The sequence below is a fragment of the Schistocerca piceifrons genome, chromosome 2, assembly GCF_021461385.2.
Source record: "Schistocerca piceifrons isolate TAMUIC-IGC-003096 chromosome 2, iqSchPice1.1, whole genome shotgun sequence".
Taxonomy (NCBI): Eukaryota; Metazoa; Arthropoda; class Insecta; order Orthoptera; family Acrididae; genus Schistocerca; species Schistocerca piceifrons.
In genome coordinates, this window is record NC_060139.1 from 1,067,002,658 (window position 1) to 1,067,024,558 (window position 21,901).

Here is a 21,901-nt window from a genome sequence, read left to right on the forward strand (position 1 = left end):
AATAGCTTCTGTCGCATAGTAGATAGCTCATTCGATTGTAGTTAGAGAGATCACATGTCTGAATCCTGGAAGGGACATATATTTTTAAAAATTATGCACGAAATACGAAAATAGCGTTATCAAGAATTGATTGTAAGAGTTGTTTCGATTGTGGGATGTATTATATATAGCTTCAGACTAGTCTTAGTCTGGGAAAAGGACAACAAAGCATAAATTCATTTACTTTGCGAACAAACAATTCACTTTTTTGGAAAGCATTTCTCATAGTGAGGATACAATCATATATCCACAGTACACGAGGTATAGGACTATGAGGTTATATGGAGAGATATAAAGCGTGTACAACATGCAGATGACACAACCGTAAGGGCTATTATGTTTGTGAGTGTAAACTAACGTTAGTGTCTGAAGCAGACTTACTTCCCCTTTATGTAATGTGATGAAACTGCAAAAGTTTAAACAATAAGGATCCTAGCCCGACAGTAGGAAGATAAAAACATTGTTGCTGATGAAGTAAAAAGTGTATGGTCACGTTAACTAGAAAATATCTTTTTGAACGTGACGTGTGTCAACAGCGATTGCAAATGTAAGCGCATGTAAACAACAAGGAAAACACAATAATATTCTGTTTCTGATCGAAGTGGTGAAGTTTTGTAATTGTGATTTGGTTTTCAAATGAGAGGACTGTCGAATCATTTTACAAATCAGTAAAAATGTTCCTTTGGGTTAGATTCGAACCAGCGATCTATGGACATCGTCTTATAAAATTCGACGGTTTACCGCTCTAACAACTGAGCTTCCGAATAATTGAGGTGTAATTAGCCTTCGTTGTAACAGTGGGAGAGCATATCTCGGAGATCAGTTAATGTTAACATCACAGCGCAACACCTTTTAGACTGCGGTCAGAGTATCTCCGACAACGGTCGTCAGAGGCTGTTGCTAGAGGTCGTGCGATAATATCGGCCGATAGCTTGGTCACAGTGCGTCCGATCTTTTTCGTCAGTCTTTGACGGGACTTACATATGATGTAAGTTATATTTCAACCTCCAAGGGCGGGACAGATACCACAACCGCTGTGTGCTTGGAGACGAGTGCTGCGGTGTGCGGTTTTTCCTATTGTAAGATGCATGTAAATGAGCTGTATCTGTCTCGAAACGAACGTGGCGAGTACTGTACACTTTGTCCTCAGTCACTGGGATTACCAGACAAGTTTTACGAATACACGTGATGGAAAGAAAAAACACCATGCCACAAAAGTTAAAAACGCTTTAACTTTGTAACGGCATTGTCCTCCTCTCACCAGTGATTAGCATCAGGAGGGACCACCACCTGTTTAGATGCGTGTAATGTAGTGATTCGAGATTTTCTGTGTAAATTCTAGATCCACTCAGCCTTCTACCGTATCGAACACACGATATTCTAGATACGAGTGAATGATGGTAAAATCCTACTTACTGCGCATCACATGTTTGTGTATGCAGGTCTAAAATCAATCGTGGGAAGAAAGTAGACGAGGCGGTCGGGCGGCACCGACAAGTACCTGTCGGGCAATCCATAGATGTTTTAGTGAGTGTATAAGGAATAACCATGGAGTTTATATGCAGCTCTGTGCATATTGTGTCATTGACTAATGTTATTAAAACAAGAATAGTTGAAAGAGTACTCTTATAGACTCTTGACTCAGCCTTGTTAGAGGCAAGACGTTTTTCCAATCTCCTTTTCTGAAAGTCATGGTGTCTAAGAAGACTTTCTTTCGAATGTAAACCAATTTTTTTCTAACATACGACTGTACGAGAGACTTACTGAAGTTACATATTATGTGGAAAAAAATGGTTCAAATGGCTCTGAGCACTATGGGACTTAACTTCTGAGGTCATCAGTCTCCTAGAACTTAGAACTACTTAAACCTAACTAACCTAAGGACATCACATACATCCATGCCCAAGGCAGGATTCGAACCTGCAACCGCAGCGGTAGCGCGGTTCCGAACTGTAGCGCGTAGAACCGCTCGGCCACACTGGCCGGCTATTATGTGGAAAGTGAAAATTTTTATTGTGCTTGAAAGTCAAATACATCGTTGATTGACGAAACGTAAAGTTTGTATGACTACTTATTTCACTAGTAGAAAGAGGCTTGAAAGTTCCTGTACCTAGCGTTATTCGATGGAGAAGAAGTCAAGAGAGTTTCCAACAGCCGGCTATCCAGTAAAGAAGAGTGGTTGCAGATCCCAAGTAAGTCATCTCGTAAAGAAGTGAAATGTGGTTTGGGGAAATAAATCAGTATAACCCAGACCCACACTCACACTTGGTAAGTCGTCAAAACGTTAGAGTATTACTAAAGCATGTAGTTTCAGCGATACACTGCACTAATGATCTCTCCAAAACACGTTGTTCAGAGCGTCGTTTATTGTGCTACAGTGCCAGGATGTGCGACTTCGGCCTGTAAGGTTTTTGCCAATGAGGTTATGAGCACATAATGATTGATTTACGCAGTGAAAGTATGTGTTTCTCTTACATAATGCATAGATTATCTAATTAATGAAAGATGGATTTGTGGTTTCACAGCAGCTCACTTTATTATAAAAATGATGAAAATTAATGCAGTACTGGCTGGATATTCTGATAATCAGATTCTAGTACACTTCACTGCTCTCAAAACATTTGCCTAGTGGAATTGAGGAAGTAAGTAACAATATTCCTGGTGGCAGTATTATTTCAGGTTGAGTGTTTCTTTTAATAAAGATAATCAATACTACAGTGTCTTTTAGTGCTCTTGCACAGTTTCAAAATCGGTTTAGAAATAATTAAAAATTTCGTAGAACGGGCAATTGAAGAGCAAAAGTGAAAATATCAGATTTTAAATTAGTATTTAGAGCATTGTAAATAAAATCTAACATATCACGCAAAAACTTTGAAATTATACTTTTCAGAACGTGGTATAGGCCTAATTATTAGAAAGATGTAATCGACGGATGTCAAAATTAAAGTGTCACTTCTGGTTTTACTAGGACCAGAACTGCATCTTTAAGGTGAGAACTGGATTTTTTAATAGACCTCGAATCACACCTCTACAAGTGGGGGCCTACTCCGAATTTGCTTTGCTGGATTTTTTAACGTTGTGCAGACATACGTCAAATAACCTTCAATGTCTGTCATTCAGTATACGTGTGAAAGACAACAAAGTTAAGTGTAAGATATTCTTAAGGCCCAAAGCACTGAAAAATGGAAACACATGCGAACAGCGCATGTGCAAACCATTTCATGTAACAGGATCATCAGCCTTCTGCCATAACAACATCAGAAAGCAGTGATAATAATTGGTAGACAGCTGATGTCCGCCTACCACAACCCAAAAAGATCCACTACAGCAACTTTAAGCACAAGATAAGCCATTCTTGTCGGGATTACTGAAGACTGGGATACAACCCATCGACTTTGACCAATGACGTCAGAAGTTACCAGAGGCGATGTATTGCATGTATTTAATAGCAAAGACGAATGTTGAGAAACAAAGGAATGCAACACAGGGAAAACAAATAGTAGACATTTATCACGTATTTCACATTTCGTACATAACGTTAAAGTATATCGCTTTTTGAGTTCTAGTATCCTATTCATCAGTTGACCTGTATAGATCAACTGAAGAATGGGATACTAGTACAAAAAAAGAAACAAAAAAGCGACAGAAGTTAGCATGGAATGCCTCAGTTGACATGTATGAGTTGTTTCTCGAACTTCAGTGGATCTGTTTAGGTTAACTGGGTAAGGGATACAAATTTAGTTTATGTCGTTCTTCTTCTTCGCTAACACTAGTATCCTATTCTCCAGTTGACCTATGTAGGTCAGCTGAGGTACGGGTTACAAATTTTACAGGTCCTTTTTTCGTTTCCGCTACTACTAGCATCCTATTCTTCAACTGATACTAGTACTAACAAAGTAGAAAAAAAACCTAAATTTGTATCCCATACTTTAGCTGACCTATATAGATCAACAGAAAGTAGGATACTAATGCTAGTGAAGATGGGATACAATTTTTTTTTTCGTCTTCGATACTAATAGTATAGAGTGGAAGTTATCTTAGTGGTACTAGCGACGGCAAAGAAACTTACAACATTAAAATTTGTATTCCATACTTCAGTTGACTCTTGTAGGTCAGCTGAAGAATAGGATACTAGTGTCAACTGAGGTACAGGATGCCAGCGTTACGCACAATATGTCGCTTTTTTCGTCTTTGCTAGTATTAGTATCCGGTATTTCAGTTGACCTATATAGGTGAACTGAAGTACAGGGTACAAATTTTTCATGTGTCGGTCTTTTCGCCTTCTGGTGCTAGTGTTGAGTGAAGAACACCGTAGTAATACTAGTGCTAGTGAAGGCGAAAAAAACCGACTGCTGTAAAATTTGTATTCCGTACTGTTGACGAATCCTGCTTCGAATCTTCCACATTCATACGAAGAGATAAATCCATACCTACAAACGAAAATCAAAAAGTAAAAATTGTCCAGAACGAAAAACACTTTTTCCAAAATATCTCAGACTCACATGAAAATAAGTAGCAAATGAATTAGAATAAACAAATGATTTAAATTAATACAAGCGACGAAAATCGTACACAATGTCTAGCGCTGCCTTTTAAAAACACATTAACTTATTTCAATTTATAATGATGACGCCTCACCGCAGAAGATACCGATTTATTATCTATGGCTCGAAAATAAAGGCGTTAATATCTGCGACTAAACTATGACGTCATTGGTCAAAGCCGACGGGTTGTATCCCGTACTTCAGTTGACTCTTCTTGTCACTTGAACAAATTATTTTTTCCGGGTTATAATCTCACACTTAAAAAAGCTTTTCTGTTTTGTAAAGAACATGGCGAGTACTACACACTCTGTCCTCAGTTATCGGAATAACCAGATAAGTTTAACGAATATATGAGATGACGGGGGAAACGTTCTTTAATATACTCAAGATAATTCGAGGTGACCTTGAAATCCCAAGTTGTAAACACTGTTTCACTGTATGTATTTAAAGTTGTGCTGACATGCGTCAGTTAATCTTCTGTGACAGTCATTTAGCAAACGAGTGAAAGACAAGCATAAGTGTGGCTTAAGGTTCTCTGAAAACCTAAAGCACTTAAAAGTGGAAATACATACAGTGCACCACATTTGCAAACTAATTCATATTAACAGTATCTCTACCCTACTAGCATAGAACGCCAGTGAACAGTAATTATAATTTGTAGACAACCTACCACAAAAAAGATCCAGTACAGTAGCTACAAGCATGTAAGATACACCACCCTCTTCACTAAAACACATTAATTTTTGAGGTTATATCTATGCCTAAAATTTCCAATAAAGATTTTGCCTGCTTGAGGCTTCGAACAAACATCGATTTCAGTCCACAGATTCCGAACTATATCGCTATTATGATATTTTCACCTTCAGGATGCCACAAACTCACTCTGTCTTGGACTAAACTTATCAAATGTTCAAATGTGTGTGAAATTTTATGGGACTTAACTGCTAAGGTCATCAGTCCCTAAGCTTACACACTACGTAAGCTAAATTATCCTAAGAACAAACACACACCCATGCCCGAGGGAGGACTCGAACCTCCGCCGGGACCAGCCGCACAGTCCATGACTGCAGCGCCTTGGACCGCTCGGCTAATTCCGCGCTGCTAAACTTATCAGTTTCCCACGCTCCGTATTCCGCGTGCGAGAACGTCGGCCGATTTGACCGAAGAAAACAATCTTATCTGAATTTCACCGATTGCCGTCCGAAGTCTGCCGGGAGATAGGATCGGCTATAGTGTGACCGCGCACGTAGTAGTGAACTGATTTGAAAAGATCGGTCGTCTCCGGCCGATGTCGGTCGTCGGCGGAATCCACCGATATCGGAGCCACTGTGATCGCAGCCGTAAGTGAAATTATTTGTCGACGTGATGGCAATTTGCCAGTACAGTGCAACCACATTTTACACATCATCTCGTCCTCTGGAAAACTCAAAAACAACTTTTCAGGAATTTTTGTAGTTGTATTTCTACAGTTTGGTTCTACACGCCATTTGCAACACATTTACCGACATCGATGTGAATTAGCATTATGACAGTAGGGGCAGCGAGCTAGCCGGTGACTTCACAGGCATCACATGACTCGAATGGAGCGTTTCAATTGGCGTTCAAATTATTTGATTTTCATTCCCGTTTTAATAAAAGAAAATTGAAATTCAAGGGGGAAAAACCATGTTGGAGCATAAAATGACATAATTAATCATTTAAGACAATTCCCAGGAACAGTCAAATAGCCTATTGACGAATCAATTTGTCAAAATCAAGAAAGTGATTAACTCGCATACCATTTGTTGCATTAAATTTTATACAACTGTTTTCTCAACAGAAGTTGACTAGCAAACGTACTGCAGAGCAATGCCCATAAATCTAAATAGGTTACCTTATAAGCTGCGTGTCCGTCCACAAATTCCACGTTTGTGAGACCATTCGCTTGCACAAACAGTAAAAGTTCCAGTTCCTTGAGAAGAGTTTCCATCCAGAATTTCCAGTTGTTCAAATTTGTTCCATCAATTGAAGGAATACTATATTTTTCCACTTCAGTTGCCATCTTGAAAAATTTTTTGTCAGCGACTACTAGTGGCTACGTATTTTATTACAAATTCCATTTTTAAAAGAAACCTGGGCCCATAACCTGATAAATTTTCAGTTTCTCACGCTTAAATGACGCCAAAAAATGTTAGAAACTATCTTTAAATAACACTTCTAAAATGTTACAGACTATTATTAGTTGGTTTTATTAAATTGAAAAAAATAACTAAAGACAACTGACCACAGAATAACGATGGCAGCAAAGCTTTTCGTCTTTGAAGTTATTTTACGTAAATCACAGATATGATAATTGAAATTGCACTCACAACAAGAATTATAAATTACAAAATTTGTTATCTACCAATGCCAATGGTAATGTAATAGACTAGTGTGTGCCTTTACGATTCCCGATGAACAGATATTTGTGCGCCAGAAAGCCAAGTGGTAGTATGTAATTTCTTTTTTACTTATTATTATTACTGTTAGTTTTAATGTAGTTATTCTATGTAGATTTACCCCCCCCCCCCTTAAATAGCATAGTGCTTAGTCATTACTAACTCATTTGAAATTCTGTTAAAATATTACGTTCTTTATTCATGCCAATTCATGTGCAAAGTTTTGTCTGTTGTTCTATATTGGTAACAGACTAAAAGAAAACAGTAAATAAATAAATAAATACATAAAAACCGAAGTCTTGTGACCTTGACGGAATGAAGGGGCAGAATCACCTCGGCAGTGTTAAATTAGGGATACCTCTACACCTAAGAAACTATAAGTTCTCGAAAAGCGTATAGTTTCTTTAACAGAAACCTAAACTCCAGATCGCAACGAGAACGAGAAGTCACTCACCTCAAAAATGGAAATATGTAAAATTAGAAACCAACGGACAGAGTTTTCAACGAAAAAGAAGAAAACCTGTCGGTGCCTTCCACTCTCAAGGCCAGACCAATTGGAGAGACACAAAATAGCAGTTACTCTGCAGCTAGATCGAGACGAAGCAACTGAACACAGCGCGGAAATCTGAGAACACACATCCCCGGCTGATTTCTGTCTCCCGCGTCGCTGTTGGTCATAGCGAGTAGAAGAAATGCTGTTGGCCTTGTGTGGCTCTCGGAATTCCTCGGATCTCTCCGTTGTAGTTCGGAACTGCAGGCACCAGGACGATGCCTGTGTCTAGGGTAAGTATGGATACAACGTTACCATGGTGACGGATGCAGTTGAGTGGGCGTCTGCTACAACAATGGCTGGAGCAAAACTAAAGAATTCATCTGTTGCACGGGAGAATGCAGAAATCCATTATCAGCCCGAAGTTTCTATAGAATCTGATCGTATACTCGGTGTGTTGGACAGCGCCATACGTAACATGGAATTAGTTGTGAGTAGAGTACAGAGCAATATTTTACGCGTAGCTGCGCTGCTTTTTAGCCTCGTTGTTTTATGCTATTTACGGAGAAGTTAAGCATTAACTCCTTTTTGTTGTCCATTGTCATTTTACTTAAAATTATCGTAGGATTTTGTATTTATTTAAGTACTCTTGTCTTGAACTGAGTCGTGTGTAAACACTTCCAAACCAGAGTGTTTCGTAAATTCCGCACAGTGAGTCGTAGTGCCAACTATATACACCATACAACATATATGGTGCTAGCAAAGATAGGTAGAACACTGCGTGAGTGTGTGTAATATTGCCCTCTCCACTCGTCCACTGAAACAGAAAAAAAACTTATAGAACAGCGGTTCCTGAGACCATTACCCCTTAGTGAAATCAGGTGTTAGCAAGTACCCCATCCCCCTGTCTACCCCCACCCTCATCAACGTTAGCGCCTAGACTAGACTTTAGAATGAAAAATAATTTTCTTTGAACACTCTTGTTTTTAAAAAGATGAAAGATTAATTATGTTTAGTTTTTGTAAAAGTTTCAAAATAAAACATTTACTAATGAGACGATTTGTACTCCTTATTTCTAACAACATTTTTTCACAGAATGTTGAAGTAATTCTCAGTGCGTAGCGAGAGCTACTTACAGCTGTTCCTCACAAAAGAAAGCTAACGATCGATGTTGAAGGTAGACACTTGTTACACATGTTGCTTCCTTTGCACCACTGGCGAACAGACAGGGGGCCAAACAAGGCCGAAATATGTTCAATAGATAAGAGGCAGTTTGGAGACCGAAGCCCAATACGTATATAAAATAGAAAATCAAGATACAAATTTACCTAATATGAAGCCATGACAGTTCTCAATTTTCGTGTTCAGAATTAGTAGAATTTTTGTAAAACGTTGCATGAAACTTAAAAACTGTAGAAGCCAGTTGTTTTCGGGACGCAATTTTTCTCCACGAAACTTTTTTTGATACATAGGCCATCCACACAAGTGTACTAGAACTACAGTTTGAAAATATGAGCAAAAGTGCAGTGAAGAGCTTACCAATAATTTATTAAATTTTAACTATAGTATAACATTCTAAAAATAATTTTTAAAAGTTTGTACATAATAATTACATAGTTTATTTTATTAATGTGAAAATCCAACTAGATGAACTAGAATAGCGTCATGTAGAGTGAAGCAACAGTTTTTACCAGCTGAAGACATCAAGGTCTACACCTGAGTCGTCTAGACTTTATACGCTGGAACTAATAATAGAAAACGTTTTGTAACAATTTCTTTTTTTCTGCTGAACACACCCAGTATCGCATAAAATTTGTCTACTTAAAGTCAGCTTGTTGGGGTGCACTCTACTGGCTGTATGGCGTCTTCGGCGCGAAACGTAAATAATAGATCCGAACAACAGAGAAATTATGTGATGATTTCTTTCATAAAAGGAACAATGTACGTATTAAAGAATATCAACGAGGGCACCCAATTTAAACCTTATTGTAGTAAAATTACATTATCACTTGTAGCCGGCCGCGGTGGTCTCGCGGTTCTAGACGCGCAGTCCGGAACCGCACGACTGCTACGGTCGCAGGTTCGAATCCTGCCTCGGGCATGGATGTGTGTGATGTCCTTAGGTTAGTTAGGTTTAAGTAGTTCTAAGTTCTAGGGGACTGATGACCACAGCTGTTAAGTCCCATAGTGCTCAGAGCCATTTGAACCATTTTTATCACTTGTAACTTGTTGGGTGATCAAATGAAGATCGTAGTCTCTGCGGGATATAAAAAAAACCTAAATATTACATAATAATTTGTGATAGCACTCCCTATGAAAGCAGAACTAACCAGATGAGTCATATAATTAGATAGGTCCATATAGAAAACAACATTGTGGAAGTTCGAGAATCCTTTGTAGCCTTTTTTTATATCGTGAAAGACTACAGAGCATATGTCAAAAGAACATTCAACAGCAACTGGAAAAACATGGACTGGATATTGGGATGTGCAGATATCAACGTTTTTTACACAGTTCACCTCAATGTCAGTCAAATGAACGAGACAGGTGGAAAAAAAGTAATTAAACCATTTATTATTTCCAAAGAAATGGCCATAACTGTTAATACATTTATCATACTATGAGACAAAATGGTCAATGCCTTCCCGGAAAAATGTTTGCAGTTGCCTAGGGAACCATGATTGTACCCAGACATGCACGTCTTTATTCAAAGCAAGTCTACGGCCACAGATGTCTTTCTTCAGGCTTCTAAAAATGTGGAAATCACATGGAGAGAAATTGGGACTGCATGGAGAATGTGTAAGGCCTTCCAACTGAAACTTCAGCAGCATAGTCGAAACAACCTTGGCAAGATGTGAGTCCGCCCACATGTTGTTTAGGCTATGCTATAGAAAAGGATGGGCCGACATATTGCCAAGGTTATTTTGACTATACTGCAGAAGTTTTGCTGCGAATCCCATACTCATCTTTCATACAGTCCCAGTTTCTCCCCATGGTATTTCCATATTTTTCGAGATGTGAAGAAAGATGGTTATCAATTTGCTTTAGACGAAGAAGTGTACATCTCGGCACAATCATGACCCTGTAGACAACCACGAATATTTCTCCCTGAAGGCACTTACCACCTTCTTTCACAGTGGGACTGCAATCACTGTGGAAATAGTAAACAGTTTACTTATTTTTCTGTGCCTGTCTCGTTATCATTTGACTGCCCATTATACATGGAATTGTACAATGAAAAATTCAATAAGCCAATCCAAATGTCTGTTCAGGCCATGTGGTAATATTTCCTTAAATCTTTGTGGAGTTCATGCAGTCTAATGTGTTTCATCTAGTGTCATCTGTTTTGGTACTGTAGAGAAGTTACATTCATTCTTCTCATGAGTTTGAAATGACCATCTGATACTTGCCGAAGTCCTCATTACAATTCAGTTAAAGTCATAAAAGAAAACATGTGAATGATTGTGAGCACTTTAGAATTTATGCAAGAACTGCCCAAAGCAAACCTTGATACTAGATCAACAATGAGTTTGCTACTTCCAGCTATATGTCATTTTACCTTTTGGCTTAAATTGACTTTTGGCTCATGATACTGAAAGAAGAAAATTTAGATCAACTAAAACTACAATCTCCACAATTGGGTTTAAAAAAAATGATTCACCAAATTAAAAATCATAAATGAGCTTTTACTTTTGGCACTAAAAGGTACAATGATATCGACATTAAAAATGCCCGATGAGGAAGAATAAGGGTAAATAAAACAATGCCAAGTGAACTAGCTTATGATGCTTTTCTAAACTGACTAATAAAAAGTTACCTTCATTCTGCAATGAATCAAGGACTACTAGCCAATTTGTCTATTTTATTAACTGAAAGAAAAGTTTCAATTGAAATATATTTCAATGATGTTATTGAGAATTTCAGTGAAATAAAGGAATGAAAACATCCACTGTAATAATTTCTGTAGTTACTATCTCACACCAAGGTTATGAAATGGAGACAATAATTCTATAAGATTTCTTTGCAGGCACATAAAATGAACGGTAATTTTCTTATTCTATTGTTTTTTTATTGCTTTGCACCCCACATGAGGGCTGTTGTTTTAAAAACTGATTTGTATTCTAAATATCTCACCTAAATGTTTAAGTATGTATATTACAATTACTAGAGCATAGAGTACACGCAGTATGAATACCTGATTTTTTTTTTGTAAGGAATTACGTTTACACTAATCATTTTTTATAAAAGGAACACAGCAATTGCTAAGTGGACTGGGCCCTCATTTAGTTTTACCACCACTGGATTCCAATGGGCCTTATCCACCAATGCACTGTACCGCTTCTTTCAATAGCCACATTTGCTTCACCCACACCCTAAACCACATTTAAATCAACCCAAGTTAAAATGCATATACTATAGTTAAGCTACTGTTTGTAAATCACTTGATTGCTGTAAATGCTGCTAATGCTTTGTGCCTGACCACTTCCACTAATAATAATAATAATAATAATAATAATAATAATAACTATAAAGTGCAGGTCTACAGCAATGTAGTAGCCATTATATTGTTACTGTTGTATTTTCGTGTCAATTAGATCATTTATTGTTATGAAGTAAATAACAAAGCAATTTCTGGTGCATTGTAGGATCTACCTACAGCTCAGAGAAGACTCTTCATGAGATATTTAAGGATATGTGATACATATATCTCAGTTCTACTGTCAGATGCATGATACAAAATATGTGTGTAATAGGTGGACTATGTGACGTGGATACAGTCATATCTCAAGCTGCACCCTCCACCTTATTGTCTCAACCAATAATACTAGTATTGGAAATTAAAAACATAGCATAGATAATCAGTATTACAGTCTTATAAAATAGCAATTTCTTTAAAAAATAGTTTACTTTCTTGACTGAAACACAGTTGAGTCCTTTTGTTTATACCCCTCACAAAATTTCATTTTACCCCTCTTGGTGCATTTGCCCTTAGGCTGGGAACTGCTGTTGTAGAATAAGGCATGAATGAGTGATGTTCCCATTCTGTCCCATTTGTACATCTTTAACACAATATTTTCCCATATTTTGTATTTCCAGCCACTAATAGATTAGATTTCCTATCTGTTGCTTTTCCATACTTCTGTCAGCAATGTTCCTGTGCTTTTAATAGGTATTATTAACAGGTAAACACTGATAATCCAAGCCCACAATATGTCAAACTTGTAATATTTGGCTAAACATCAATTTTAGTCTGAATGGAAGGATAGTCAGCAATGATAACTGAGGGCTGTAGTATGCACCAAACAGTCATCAAGTAATATAATGTTTCTGACTTTACATTAATTTTTCATTGTTTAGAGTGATGTATGTTAAATGACGAGTGACTAAATTTGGGAGCTACAACCAGCACTTAGCATTTGCCTGGAATTCAAATTATGTAACATCCCTCACTCAGTGTGTGGTGTGATCTTTGTGCTGACTGCCAGATTTATGAAACCATTGTTAATAATTCAATCACACTTAATATTTGTGACAAGGAAGACTTTAAACATCATTGCTGCTAATTTCACTTGCAGCTATTTAAGCTGTGCTATTAGGTTGCTGCCTGACCACATCCTGGCAAATCATGACATATTCGGGATAAACAGCAAAGTATTTCTGACAAGCAAGACTACAAATATAAATGTTGCGTGATTCACTTCCAATAATTTAGGCTGTACTCTGAAGTTTCTGTCTAACCACTTCCTCAGAAACTGTGACATATTTAGAATAAGCAGCAGAGTATTTGTGACACGCTAGAATATAAATGCCATTTCTGCTGTTTTACTTGCAGCACTTTAAGCTGTGCTCTTAGGTTCCCTGTCTAACCACACCCTTGGAAATTGTGACATATTCAGAAAAAAACACCCAAATATTTGTGAGAATCAAGAATACAGATATCATTGCTGGTTGTTTCACTTGCAGAAGTTTCATCTTTTGCTTTTCAATCAGGCTGAAGTAATAAAATCAAAGGAACTATTTCTGAGAGAGCATGGTGTTGTATGTAAATTAGGTTCAATACTGCTGAACATACTTCTGTTACATGAATAAGAAAGAACCAGATTATGTTCCATATGTGAAGGAACCTACATCCTTTGACTCCATAACCACACATCTCTAACCACAAGACCATGCTGGTCACAAGTGCACCCATACCCGGGGGCAAGCAGGGCCATAGTGGACCCATAGCTCTCAGGCAAATATAATGTAGTTAGGTAAATGCAATGAAATGACCTTATGGCATTGTTGGCCAGGAGGCTCCATGCAGGGAAGTCCTTTTCAGTTGATGCCACTTCGGCGACTTGCGAGTCAATGATGATGAAGTAATGATGAAGAACACACAACACCGAGTCATCACGAGGCAGAGAAAACCCCTGACCTCGCCGGGAATCGAACCCGGGACCCCGTGCGCGGGAAGCGAGAACGCTACCGCAAGACCACGAGCTGCGGACTTGTAGTTACGTGTTTTTATTTCACTAAAATGATTTAAAGATTGGTATTACATAGGTTTTTAACAGGACTGAAACTGGAACTTTTTTATGGTCACTCACAGGTCGCCATTTGTTTTCCAATGTTTCAAAAATACTCCATACCCCAGGACTTGCTTATCCCCACCTCCACCCCTTAAAAACTATAACATGGGCACCTGTGGCTAATCATGTTCAATTTGGAGCATTGGTATTGTTCATCTTCAGAGCTCCTAAAAGTTTTTTTGCTGGTAATGTGTTGTTAATTGACATTTAATTCTAATAAATTGTTCCAAGTGTGACATTTGTGATAGATCTTCAATAGGCCAATATCTCAAAATGGTATACTGTCATAAGACAGGAAGACATTGACATCCAATATGGAGTCTCCAAAGTAACAAGTGAGCGACAACACGCGACGCGACCCGTATGCAGGTTGTTGGCAGCAGTGGATTCTTTCGGAAACAGAAATGATCCAACCATTCATAAGACTGGATTAGCATGTAATATGAATAACAGCTGACTAAAAATATGTTTTGCAGTGAACAGTGAAATATATTTTAGTTTACATAAGAAAGGCTTTTATTCTATTTTGAGATGGTGGGACTGCTCTCTCCAGTGCTCTGCTGAATGTGACCCTGGAATCAGCAACGGGAAAGATTCAAGGACATCTGAATAAATCACTTGTTAATGTTCAAGAAAATGAATACTGCAGAAAATATGAAACAGGAAATATGCTCTGTTTTTAAAAAGGTAGTGAAAGGTTATCAAGTGTAATTTTTTTTGAACGCTTATTACACTACTTATGGGCTGCTCTTGTGTGTAAAAGCTACACTACTCAAGAAATAAGAGACAAGTCCATTTCTTCTGTAAATTACCCTCTCCAGATGTATTCAAATAAACAGGAACCAAATAAGATTTTACGCTAACTCATTCCTTGTAAGGATCTGAAATTTTAAATTATAGCAGACCATATTCCCTCAGGGCTCGATGATATATTACATTTATCCATGGAATGTTAATATGCTTTCCTTTATGACACAGGTGCATCCTTTGCTTTTCTTTTCAATGCTTCTGTCAATAGTTCCAAATACACATCACCCTTTTACTCTCCTTATTCATAGGGATCTGTCACTTACCACACCTTTCTCACAAAGTTTTTCATTTGCAAATACACAGGGAACAAACTTCCCTGCAACAATGACTATGCACTGATTCAGAGTTTCGGCTTCAAATAAGATAATCTTTTTGCTACTCTTATAAAACCACAAGAAGGCCTGCATCAAGTCCAATTCACAAGACAATTCTGAAGGAAGATTAAAGCTTAACATACCATTGACAGAACTGTCACTAGAGACAGAACATAAGCTCAGATTACAAAAGGATGGGTAAGGAAATCAGCTGTAGCTTTTGAAAGGGCATTTGTGTGTTTGTGTGGAGCAATGTAGAGAAATCACGGAAAACTTAAATCTGGATGACTGCACAGGGATTTTAACCATCATCCTTCCAAATGTGAGCCTAGTGCACTGCAATTCAAGATAATCTCAAGTAGGACATGGGTGTAAATTGCTTAGCCTGTCAGTTACCTAAAACATATTTGCCATAAACAGGCAATATATATTATCATTAAAAAGTATTATCACTAAAAAAAAACTGTACATATGCATGGAAGAACTGTGAAGGTGATTAAATCAGTGTATGAAATAATAAGTCATCAGCTAGCTACATCAATGAATCAGTCCTTTGAAAAAAGCTGTTTTCTTCATCTATTAAAATACGCAGAAATAAAACCATTCTTCAAGAATGGGTGAAGGGAAGATATCTCAAATTATTGCCCTATTTTTCTTCTTGTTGTGTTGGCAAAGCATTTGAGACAGTAAATAGTATCCAGATGTAAAATTTATTATTTTGAACAACCATTTGGGTTGTAGATGCCATAAATAATTTATTGACAAAGCTGGCAACTCACTGGACAAGAATAATAAAGAAGCGGTGATCTTCTGATATCTCACAAGAGCTTTCAATTCAGTAAATGACACCTCACAGCTTAAGTGTACTTACAGTGTCCAAAGCTCTTGCATTGCTTTCTGATACTGGCAATTTCTTGACATTGGTCATACTAATTGGGTGATAGGATATGCTAGTGATTGAGAATATCTGCAGCTAATGATTTATTTTTGAATTGATTACATTTGTTGGTGATGTGAATAGCAAAAACTAGATGTACTAACTGACCAGCAGCAGAGTCTGAGGTCTAGGTTAGGCTGGAGTGTGAAAGTCTTGTTGGAAGTTGACAGAGCCATCAACTGGGAATGGAGGAAAACCTGATGTGCTAATAGACTAACCAGTAGTGAAGCCCTAGTTCTAGGATAGGTTGGAATGTGACAGTTTGGTTGTGAGTTGCCAAAGCCAATGATTGTGAATGGAAGAAAACTAGATATGCTGACAGACTGACTGGTGGCATAACTGGAAGCTTAGGCTAGGTTGAAATGAGACAATTTCTTGTGAACTGGCAAAGCCAGTGAATCTCAACATGAAAATACAATTTCAGTAATAGACTGAGGAGAGATGTAGCCCAAGATATATGTTTCACATAGCAATAACCTGTTTGTAGTTCTTATTTTCAGTTTTTATGCGAAGTCAGATAATTCTGACTTAATAGAAGAAAATGCCAGCTATCTTTATTTATGAACCATAGGAAATTACAAATGGGTATTCTTGGCTGCTGACAACCAACTCATTATTCTGTGTATGCAGTTCCAGTTATCATCACATGAGTTATTATCAACATCAGCAAGCACTTCAACAGGTGCAGACACCATTAGTGCTATTTTACCCATCTGTCTAATTCACAAACTAGATAAGTATGGGGCTGGGAGCAGTGTGCTATAGTGGCCTACTTCATATCTATGTAAGACAAGGCAGAGCCTAATTGTCTCCTCAAATGTAAAAAGTTATTGATCAAAATGTAGAACAGCAATTCAAGGCTCTATTGTTGGTCCCATTCTCTATCTGTTTTTTGTGATTTGATCATCAATGCCATCTTTTCTTCAGTTATGTTTCCAGGCAATTCACTTGTTTGTTAATTGAAAATCATGAAGAATAAAAAATTCCTGACTGTATCACTGAAACTCTTGATAGCATAGAAACATGTTTCCAGCCAAGGAATTGACTCTGAACATTTAAAAAATGCATGTGGTATAGTACATGAACCAACAGCCAAAATACTGGAAATGAAAAGAAGTTGTAAAAATAAAAATACAGCAGAAATGGAATTTCAAATTTGTAGGACTAAATTAATATAATTTAAAATGGAATATGCGTATTGAGTGCTTATAAAGTAAAATATGTTGTTCGCATTTACAATGCAAATGTGTTCCAACACCACTGACATGGACACATGAAAAATTGTGTATGACATTGTTTTGAACCAGTAATGAGACATGGCATCATGTTTTGGAGAAGTTCTAGCTTTATACAGGCTGGTCAGAAACAGTCTGAAAAGCATGTAAGGGTTTTGCAAGGTAGCTTGTGCTGACAAATAATTGTTAAGAAAAGATTTCGATACAGTGAGCTTATAGCCAGTCAGGCTGTTGACGCGCAAATTCAAGTGGTGCACCACAGATGGTGTCACCAAATGTGTGGTTTCCTAAAACTGAACAAGAGAGTGACACAAAAATTGGACATGGGGTGGTTGAAAAGATAGAACCTGAGCCAAATGTCGAGCAGTGTCGTATGCTATAACCTATGCTATAAGAACAGTGACACTGATTGTATCAGACAGGCCATTTGAATTTGCACATGCAACAGCCTGAATAGCTAAATTCAATAGTAATTTACTCAGAAACAGTGCAATATATAAAATTTTTTTCTTACAATTATTTCTCAGTGCATTCTACCTTGCAAAACCCTTACAACCCTTTCAGACTGTTTCTGACTACCCTGTATATCTCATAACCTAAGCTCTACATAAAAGATATCAAAAAAGTGTGTGGTGTACATCCAAAGGAATTTTGGCATTTATTATTGGCAACCAGGAAATTGCAACAGGCCCAATACATACATGGAGTGAAGTTCTTTTTATACAACAGGCAAGAATTAATTCACAAAAAATTCATTTTTATCATTCATACATAGCAAGAAATGAAGGTAATTTTATGGTTCAATTAAAATTATATGTTCAGACTCTCCAGTATGAATATCTTCAACAAACTGACAGACAATAATATTCTAAATATGCAGCTAAGTTTACATAAAAAGAAGCTACATGACACAGGAATGGGACTATTTGGTGGATGAGTTAATGAAGAATGAACTGATGATTTAAGTTTGAATTTTATTCATCATTAGTGTTGGTATGTAAATATAACTGCTAATTTTCACAAAAAATATATTAATTTTAGGACAATGCTCCTTCTCATTGGCTAAATTTTATAGAAATAAGTTATTAATATAGCTCTTGACATGTCTGCTGCACCCAAATTAGATGAATAATAATTGTGTGTTATGAGACAAATGTTATAATGTCAAGTTTAACACATATATTTCAGAACGACACAACACATATAAGTCACGGAGTAAGTTGACAAGCAAGACATGTGTACACGTTAGCATTCGAATGAGCACTGAGTCCCAGTCCAGCAGCCGCTGCTCGGCTGGCCGCTTAGGTGGCGCAACTGCTGCATGGCTGGCAGACAGCGCCGCACATAGAGGATGCGCTTAATTGCACGGCGGTGCTTTGAATGATCGGCGAGTCACAACACTTTTCGCCCCTTTGAAATTGTTGCACTGGTCCTGATGGAGGTGTCCCGGAGATGGCTAACGTCCATAGGCGTTGTTTGACTCACCATAAAGTTTCGAGGAGAAGGCTTCCCATACAGACGGAAGTGTTCCCAATGATAACGGGTCAAGATGACAGGAGATGTAGGGGTCGAATCTGCTGTGGCCCCATGCACCAATCTGCCCGTTGCGGCAAGTCCAGTTGATATAACAGGATACATGGGCAATGTGTCAGCGTCTGTTGGAGGAGGAGGTGAGTAGATTGGCTCTGACAGAGGATGGTCATCCGGTTCCTGCATGGGAATGTCTCCTGGTGACATCCGTTCTTGTGCTGGCATCGCGATGACGGTGAGAGGGCTGCGTTGTGAGTATTGAGAGATGCCAAGATCCCGAGCGTGGTGTAGTGGCATTCGGAACAGGCGTTGCCAGCACACGAGGCCGAAGCTGGTCCGAATGACGAACTGCAACACCCGTGTCCGTCTGGATTTCATACAGGCGTCGGCCACGGTGTTGTAAGATGCGGCCCGGACTCCATTTTGGCCGCCTGCCATATCCCCATACCCAGACGAGGTCATCGGCAGTGAACCGGCCAAGTGAAGGCACCCGCTGCCTTGAGGTGGAAGGCCGCAGAAAATGAAGTAGCGTGCGGGGCTGTCGGCCATGTAAGAGCTCAGCCAGGCTGTGGTCGCCCATGAGGGTGAAACGGTAAGACGCCAGAAACTGCAGAAGCGCATCATCAGCAGCAGAAGAAGTCAGAAGTTTCCGCATCTGAGCCATAAATGTGCGAACCAGTCGTTCAGCCTCACCGTTTGAATGTGGATGGAACGGCGGGGCCGTGACATGCATAACGCTGTGACGAGCACAAAAATCCGCAAATTTGGAAGAGGCAAATTGCGGACCATTATCAGTAACAAGAGTAGAGGGGAGGCCTTCCAAAGAAAAAATGCGGGCGAGAGCACTTGTGGTTGCAGCAGTGGTAGGCGACGTGCAACGGACAATGAAAGGAAGGTTAGAGTAGGTGTCAATTACGAGGAGCCAATAAGTACCTAAAGAGGGTCCCGCAAAGTCAGCAAGAATGCGCACCCAGGGCATCTCAGGCGAAGGCCACGGTGACAAAGATGACTTCGGGGCAGCGGCCTGTGACGCACAAGGGCCGCAGGCAGCGAGCATGTGTGCAATTTCAGAGTCGATGCCAGGCCAGTACACATGACGGTGCGCCAGAGATTTTGTGCGAGACACACCCCAGTGCCCTTGGTGAAGGAGGCGCAAGACCAAAGCACACAAAGACGCAGGTACCACAACACACGGCGAAGCATTGTCAGTGGAAAGGAGGATAACACCATCCCTAGCCGTGAGGCAGTAGCGCAAAGCGTAGTAGTTCCACAACGGATCAGAAGTCTTAGCGGATGGGCGATCTGGCCAACCCTTCTGAATACAGCGTAAAACCCGGGAGAGGGTAGGTTCAGAACCCGTAGCAGCCGCCAGCCTGCCCCAGTGATGGGGAACCTGTCCACAACCTGCTGCTCGGCAACATACAGGTGGAAACACAAAAGTTCGTCCCTATCGAATGCCAGATCGGGACCCATGGGAAGGCGAGACAGTGCATCAGCATTTGCATGTTGAGCCGTTGGTCGGAAATGAATCTCATAATTGAAACGAGACAAGTAAAGAGCCCAATGCTGGAGGCGGTGTGCAGCCTTGTTGGGAAGTGACGTTGATGGATGAAACAAGGAAACAAGTGGTTTGTGATCCGTAACAAGATGAAATTTTGAGCCATAGAGAAAAACATCAAACTTATGAAGAGCATAAATAATGGCCAAAGTTTCTTTTTCAATTTGAGAATACTTTTGTTGGGCATCCGTGAGCGTTTTGGAGGCATAAGCAATGGGTTGTTCCGAACCGTCAGAAAAACGGTGCGCAAGGACTGCACCGACCCCGTATTGAGAGGCATCGTGGCAAGAACAAGATGTTGGCCAGGTCAATAAGTAGTCAGGCATGGGGCCTGTTTCAGCATAGTCTTCAATTTATGGAAAGCCGCATCGCATGACACGGACCAGTGAAAAGGCACGTTTTTATGCAAGAGGTGATGCAATGGCTGAGCCACCGAAGCCGCAGATGGTAAAAACTTGTGATAGTATGCTATTTTCCCCAAGAAGGACTGCAGTTCCTTAACAGATGTAGGGCAAGGAAGGGCATCGATTGCCGTGACAGTTTGCTGAAGCAGACGAATACCCTCCCGAGAGAGTTGAAACCCCAAGTACGTGATAGATGCCTGAAAAACTTGGGATTTCTGAAGATTACACGTAAGACCGGCAGTCTGTAAGACATGAAAAAGTGTGCGGAGATTTTGAAGATGTTCTTCAGTGGTGGAGCCAGTGACAACAATTTCGTCCATGTAATTGATACACTCAGGGACAAGGAGCAATAATTGTTCCAAGAATCGCTGAAAGTGAGCAGGGGTGCTAGCAACCCCGAATGGCAAGCGTTGGTATTGATAGAGGCCGAAAGGCGTGTTAAGGACCAGAAACTGCCAGGAAGCTGCGTCGAGAGGAAGTTGATGATAAGCTTCTGACAGATCAATTTTAGAAAAATACTGGCCTCCAGCAAGTTTAGTGAACAGTTCTTCAGGACGGGGCATTGGGTAAGTGTCGATGAGGCATTGAGCATTTACAATGGCTTTGAAATCGCCACAGAGACGAATATCACCATTTGGCTTAGCAACAACAATGACAGGAGAGGACCACTCACTGGAAGTGACAGGAAGCAAGACCCCTGAAGTAGTGAGATGATCCAGCTCCCATTTTACCCGATCACAAAGGGCCACAGGAATGAGCCGAGCCCAAAAAAACATAGGCCGAGCAGTGGGTTTGAGCGTGATATGAGCTTCACAGTCGTTTGCATGGCCTAACCCAGGAGAAAAAAGGGACGAAAATGTCATCGACAAGCAATCCAATTGGGCATAAGGAATAGCATCAGAGACGATATTGACAGAGTCATCTATGGAGAACCCAAGAACACGAAAGGCATCGAAACCAAAAAGATTCTCTGCGTTACTCTGGTCGACCACAAATATGGGAACAGTGCGAACGATGGATTTGTAAGATACCTCAGCATTAAACTGTCCCA

General features: G+C 39.4%; 1 protein-coding gene across 2 annotated transcripts in view; it reads left to right on the forward strand.

Moving 5' to 3' along the window:
• The first annotated feature begins 7,769 nt into the window (after window positions 1-7,769).
• Window positions 7,770-21,901, forward strand: part of LOC124777470 (nuclear mitotic apparatus protein 1-like) — a 99,494-nt gene continuing 85,362 nt past the window's right edge. For both annotated transcript variants that reach the window (XM_047252895.1, XM_047252896.1), the window contains exon 1: window positions 7,770-7,980. In XM_047252895.1, coding sequence (XP_047108851.1) covers window positions 7,807-7,980 — 174 coding nt within the window. In that variant the 5' untranslated portion in view covers window positions 7,770-7,806. The remainder of the gene's footprint in view (window positions 7,981-21,901) is intronic.